General features: G+C 41.0%; 1 protein-coding gene across 2 annotated transcripts in view; it reads right to left on the reverse strand.

Annotated features, from left to right (window-relative positions):
• Positions 1–3,533, reverse strand: part of LOC128693627 (lachesin) — a 32,542-nt gene extending 29,009 nt beyond the window's left edge. Inside the window, exon 1 of one of the 2 annotated variants that reach the window (XM_070091123.1) lies at positions 2,278–3,533. In XM_070091123.1, coding sequence (XP_069947224.1) covers positions 2,278–2,341 — 64 coding nt within the window. In that variant the 5' untranslated portion in view covers positions 2,342–3,533. The remainder of the gene's footprint in view (positions 1–2,277) is intronic. The other variant, XM_070091124.1, reaches the window with a different exon arrangement.
• Between the last annotated feature and the right edge of the window lie 2,467 nt (positions 3,534–6,000).

Raw genomic sequence — 6,000 nt, forward strand, 5'->3', positions numbered from 1 at the left:
TTTAATTTATCTCTTAATGTCTGTAGTTAAGTTTAACATATTTCTGAGTGTCTGTAGTTAAGTTTAACATATTTCTGAGTGTCTGTAGTTAGGTTTAACATATTTCTGAGTGTCTGTAGTTAAGTTTAACATATTTATGAGTGTCTGTAGTTAAGTTTAACATATTTCTGAGTGTCTGTAGTTAAGTTTAACATATTTCTGAGTGTCTGTAGTTAAGTTTAACATATTTCTGAGTGTCTGTAGTTAAGTTTAACATATTTCTGAGTGTCTGTAGTTAAGTTTAACACATTTCTGAGTATCTGTAGTTAGGTTTAACATATTTCTGAGTGTCTGTAGTTAAGTTTAACATATTTATGAGTGTCTGTAGTTAAGTTTAACATATTTCTGAGTGTCTGTAGTTAAGTTTAACATATTTCTGAGTGTCTGTAGTTAAGTTTAACATATTTCTGAGTGACTGTAGTTAAGTTTAACATATTTCTGAGTGTCTGTAGTTAAGTTTAACATATTTCTGAGTGTCTGTAGTTAAGTTTAACATATTTCTGAGTGACTGTAGTTAAGTTTAACATATTTCTGAGTGTCTGTAGTTAAGTTTAACATATTTCTAAGTGTCTGTAGTTAAGTTTAACATATTTCTGAGTGTCTGTAGTTAAGTTTAACATATTTCTGAGTGACTGTAGTTAAGTTTAACATATTTCTGAGTGTCTGTAGTTAAGTTTAACATATTTCTGAGTGTCTGTAGTTAAGTTTAACATATTTCTGAGTGACTGTAGTTAAGTTTAACATATTTCTGAGTGTCTGTAGTTAATTTTAACATATTTCTGAGTGTCTGTAGTTAAGTTTAACATATTTCTGAGTATCTGTAGTTAAGTTTAACATATTTCTGAGTGTCTGTAATTAAGTTTAACACATTTCTGAGTATCTGTAGTTAAGTTTAACATATTTCTGAGTGTCTGTAGTTAAGTTTAACATATTTCTGAGTGTCTGTAGTTAAGTTTAACACATTTCTGAGTGTCTGTAGTTAAGTCTGACACATTTCTGAGTGTCTGTAGTTAAGTCTGACACATTTCTGAGTATCTGTAGTTAAGTTTAACGTATTTCTGAGTGTCTGTAGTTAAGGTTGACACATTTCTGAGTGTTTAAATTGATATTTAGCAGATTTCTGTTTGTTTAAAGTGATGGGTAATACGCCTCTGATCGTTTAAAGTGATGGGTAATACGCCTCTGATTGTTTAAAGTGATGGGTAATACGCCTCTGATTGTTTAAAGCGATAGGTAATACGCCTCTGATCGTTTAAAGTGACGGGTAATACGCCTCTGATTGTTTAAAGTGATGGGTAATACGCCTCTGATTGTTTAAAGTGATGGGTAATACGCCTCTGATCGTTTAAAGTGATGGGTAATACGCCTCTGATTGTTTAAAGTGATGGGTAATACGCCTCTGATTGTTTAAAGTGATAGGTAATACGCCTCTGATCGTTTAAAGTGATGGGTAATACGCCTCTGATCGTTTAAAGTGATAGGTAATACGCCTCTGATCGTTTAAAGTGATGGGTAATACGCCTCTGATTGTTTAAAGTGATGGGTAATACGCCTCTGATTGTTTAAAGTGATGGGTAATACGCCTCTGATTGTTTAAAGTGATGGGTAATACGCCTCTGATTGTTTAAAGTGATGGGTAATACGCCTCTGATTGTTTAAAGTGATAGGTAATACGCCTCTGATTGTTTAAAGTGATGGGTAATACGCCTCTGATTGTTTAAAGTGATAGGTAATACGCCTCTGATTGTTTAAAGTGATAGGTAATACGCCTCTGATTGTTTAAAGTGATGGGTAATACGCCTCTGATTGTTTAAAGTGATGGGTAATACGCCTCTGATTGTTTAAAGTGATATTTATCATATATCTGCGTATTTCCAGAGACATGTGTAGTAAGTCTGCTTCTAAAACACTCAGAACTATACCAGTGAAGAGGCGGAGCCAGGAGCTGTGACTCGACCCATGCAACCACAAACAGGTGAGCACACACACAATAACAATAATAATGAATAATGCTGATAATAATAATAATAATAATAATAATAATAATAATAATAATAATAATAATAATAATAATAATAATAATAATAATAATAATAATAATAATAATAAATAATGACAATATTGATAATTCATATAATACACAAGTTATTTTTTTGGTAATTTACGTAAATAATTAGAATAATTATCATACTCAGTGAGTCATGGGATGATAAATTATCTTATAAACAGTGACTTTACCTTTAAGCATCTCCAGCATCATAAAGACGAGAATCATCGAGAGGACTGTGGACCGACCGCCCATCTTGACCTGCAGATGTGATTGTAACTAGATGGTAGCCTGGCTGCTGGTGCCTGACAGCTGACACCTGTCAGACAGCTGTGTCAGGAGCCTGAGGACCGAGGCAGGTCCCTGGTCAGACGTGAAGGAGTTAGTGATCTGACATAAGAGAATCCAAAACTAGTCACTGTAGCATCAAGCAGTGATTTTATCTGTTGTAAGGGCCTCTGGTTGATGCTCCATTGTTTTGAAGATCTGTCAGGTGATGGAGAGTCAGTTCCAGGGATTGGCGAAGTCTTTTAGGTGATGGAGAGTCAGTTCCAGGGGTTGGCGAAGTCTTTTAGGTGATGGAGAGTCAGTTCCAGGGGTTGGCGAAGTCTTTTAGGTGATGGTGAGTCAGTTCCAGGGGTTGGCGAAGTCTTTTAGGTGATGGAGAGTCAATTCCAGGAGTTGGCGAAGTCTTTTAGGTGATGGAGAGTCAGTTCCAGGGGTTGGCGAAGTCTTTTAGGTGATGGAGAGTCAGTTCCAGGGGTTGGTGAAGTCTTTTAGATGATGGAGAGTCAGTTCCAGGGGTTGGTGAAATCTTTCAGATGATGGAGAGTCAGTTCCAGGGGTTGGCGAAGTCTTTTAGATGATGGAGAGTCAGTTCCAGGGGTTGGTGAAGTCTTTTAGATGATGGAGAGTCAGTTCTAGAGGTTGTGTTGGTGAAGTATTTTAGATGATGGAGAGTCAGTTCCAGGGGTTGGTGAAGTCTTTTAGGTGATGGAGAGTCAGTTCCAGGAGTTGGCGAAGTCTTTTAGGTGATGGAGAGTCAGTTCCAGGGATTGGTGAAGTATTTTAGATGATGGAGAGTCAGTTCCAGGGGTTGGTGAAGTCTTTTAGGTGATGGAGAGTCAGTTCCAGGGATTGGTGAAGTATTTTAGATGATGGAGAGTCAGTTCCAGGGATTGGTGAAGTATTTTAGATGATGGAGAGTCAGTTCCAGGGGTTGGTGAAGCCTTTTAGGTGATGGAGAGTCAGTTCCAGGGGTTGGTGAAGTCTTTTAGGTGATGGAGAGTCAGTTCCAGGGGTTGGTGAAGTCTTTTAGGTGATGGAGAGTCAGTTCCAGGGATTGGTGAAGTATTTTAGATGACGGAGAGACAGTTCCAGGGGTTGGTGAAGTCTTTTAGGTGATGGAGAGTCAGTTCCAGGGGTTGGTGAAGTCTTTTAGATGATGGAGAGTCAGTTCCAGGGGTTGGTGAAGTCTTTTAGGTGATGGAGAGTCAGTTCCAGCGGTTGGTGAAGTATTTTAGGTGATGGAGAGTCGGTTCCAGGGGTTGGTGAAGTATTTTAGATGATGGAGAGTCAGTTCCAGGGGTTGGTGAAGTATTTTAGGTGATGGAGAGTCAGTTCCAGTGGTTGGTGAAGTCTTTTAGGTGATGGAGAGTCAGTTCCAGGGGTTGGTGAAGTATTTTAGATGATGGAGAGTCAGTTCCAGGGGTTGGTGAAGTCTTTTAGGTGATGGAGAGTCAGTTCCAGGGGTTGGTGAAGTCTTTTAGGTGATGGAGAGTCAGTTCCAAGGGTTGGTGAAGTCTTTTAGATGATGGAGAGTCAGTTCCAGGGGTTGGTGAAGTCTTTTAGGTGATGGAGAGTCAGTTCCAGGGGTTGGTGAAGTCTTTTAGGTGATGGAGAGTCAGTTCCAGGGATTGGTGAAATATTTCAGACGAGCGTAGCCTCAGAGATGTCACACACTCTTCATCTCAGCAGCATCCCAGTGATACTGGGAGAGTCGAAGTGATGCTGCAAGACCAATGTTGAGGTCGAACTGCTCCACCAGACACGCTGCTGCAGCTGGTTCAGACACACGCTCTTGTAGCTGGTTCAGACACTGCTGCAGCTGGTTCAGACACACGCTCTTGCAGCTGGTTCAGACACTGCTGCAGCTGGTTCAGACACACGCTCTTGCAGCTGGTTCAGACACTGCTGCAGCTGGTTCAGACACACGCTCTTGCAGCTGGTTCAGACACACGCTCTTGCAGCTGGTTCAGACACACGCTCTTGCAGCTGGTTCAGACACTGTTGCAGCTGGTTCAGACACACGCTCTTGCAGCTGGTTCAGACACTGCTGCAGCTGGTTCAGACACTGCTGCAGCTGGTTCAGACACACGCTCTTGCAGCTGGTTCAGGCACTGCTGCAGCTGGTTCAGACACACGCTGTTGCAGCTGGTTCAGACACTGCTGCAGCTGGTTCAGACACACGTTCTTGCAGCTGGTTCAGACACTGCTGCAGCTGGTTCAGACACACGCTCTTGCAGCTGGTTCAGACGCTGCTGAAGCTGGTCTAGATGCTGCCGTAGTTGGCCCAGACACTCCTGAAGCTGTGTAACAGATCAGATAGTTAATCCAATAAGTGTTTAGGTATAATACTGATAGTAGCAGTAGTAGTACTACTAGTAGTAGTAGTAGTAGTAGTAGTAGTAGTAGTAGTAGTAGTAGTAGTAGTAGTAGTAGTAGTAGTAGTAGCAGTAGTAGTAGTAGTAGTAGTAGTAGTAGTAGTAGTAGTAGTAGTAGTAGTAGTAGTAGTAGTAGTAGTAGTAGTAGTAGTAGCAGTATTAGTACTAGAAGTAGTAGTAATAATAACACTAGTAGTAACAGTAATAATACTACTAGTAGTAGTAATAGTATTAGTTACAGCAGTTGTAGTGTGTGTGTGTGTGTGTGTGTGTGTGTGTGTGTGTGTGTGTGTGTGTGTGTGTGTGTGTGTGTGTGTGTGTGTGTGTGTGTGTGTGTGTGTGTGTGTGAGTGTGAGTGTGTGTGTGTGTACTCACCTAATTGTACTCACCTAATTGTGGTTGCAGGGGTCGATACTCAGCTCCTGGCCCCGCCTCTTCACTGAACGCTACTGGATCCTCTCTCTCTCTGCTTCCTGAGCTTTGTCATACCTCTTCTTAAAACTATGTATGGTTCCTGCCTCCACTACTTCACTTGCTAGGCTATTCCACTTGCTGACAACTCTATGACTGAAGAAATACTTCCTAACGTCCCTGTGATTCGTCTGAGTCTTCAGCTTCCAGTTGTGACCCCTTGTCCCTGTGTCCCCTCTCTGGAACATCCTATCTCTGTCCACCTTGTATATTCCCCGCAGTATCTTGTATGTCGTTATCATGTCTCCCCTGACCCGTCTGTCCTCCAGTGTCGTCAGTGTGTGTGTGTGTGTGTGTGTGTGTGTGTGTGTACGTGATCACTAACCTGTGGACAGGTCACATAACAAGGTCGTCACGACAAAGGCAGTCAGTCATGACTTCTCTTACCTCGTTCCAAAATACACCACTGTATGTCACATGCAGTAGCAAAATACACTACTGTATGTCACATGCAGTAGCAAAATACACTACTGTATGTCACATGCAGTAGCAAAATACACTACTGTATGTCACATGCAGTAGCAAAATACACTACTGTATGTCACATGCAGTAGCAAAATACACTACTGTATGTCACATGCAGTAGCAAAATACACTACTGTATGTCGCATGCAGTAGCAAAATACACTACTGTATGTCACATGCAGTAGCAAAATACACTACTGTATGTCGCATGCAGTAGCAAAATACACTACTGTATGTCGCATGCAGTAGCAAAATACACTACTGTATGTCACATGCAGTAGTAAAATACACTACTGTATGTCGCATGCAGTAGTA

The sequence above is a fragment of the Cherax quadricarinatus genome, chromosome 34 (genome assembly GCF_038502225.1).
Source record: "Cherax quadricarinatus isolate ZL_2023a chromosome 34, ASM3850222v1, whole genome shotgun sequence".
NCBI lineage: Eukaryota > Metazoa > Arthropoda > Malacostraca > Decapoda > Parastacidae > Cherax > Cherax quadricarinatus.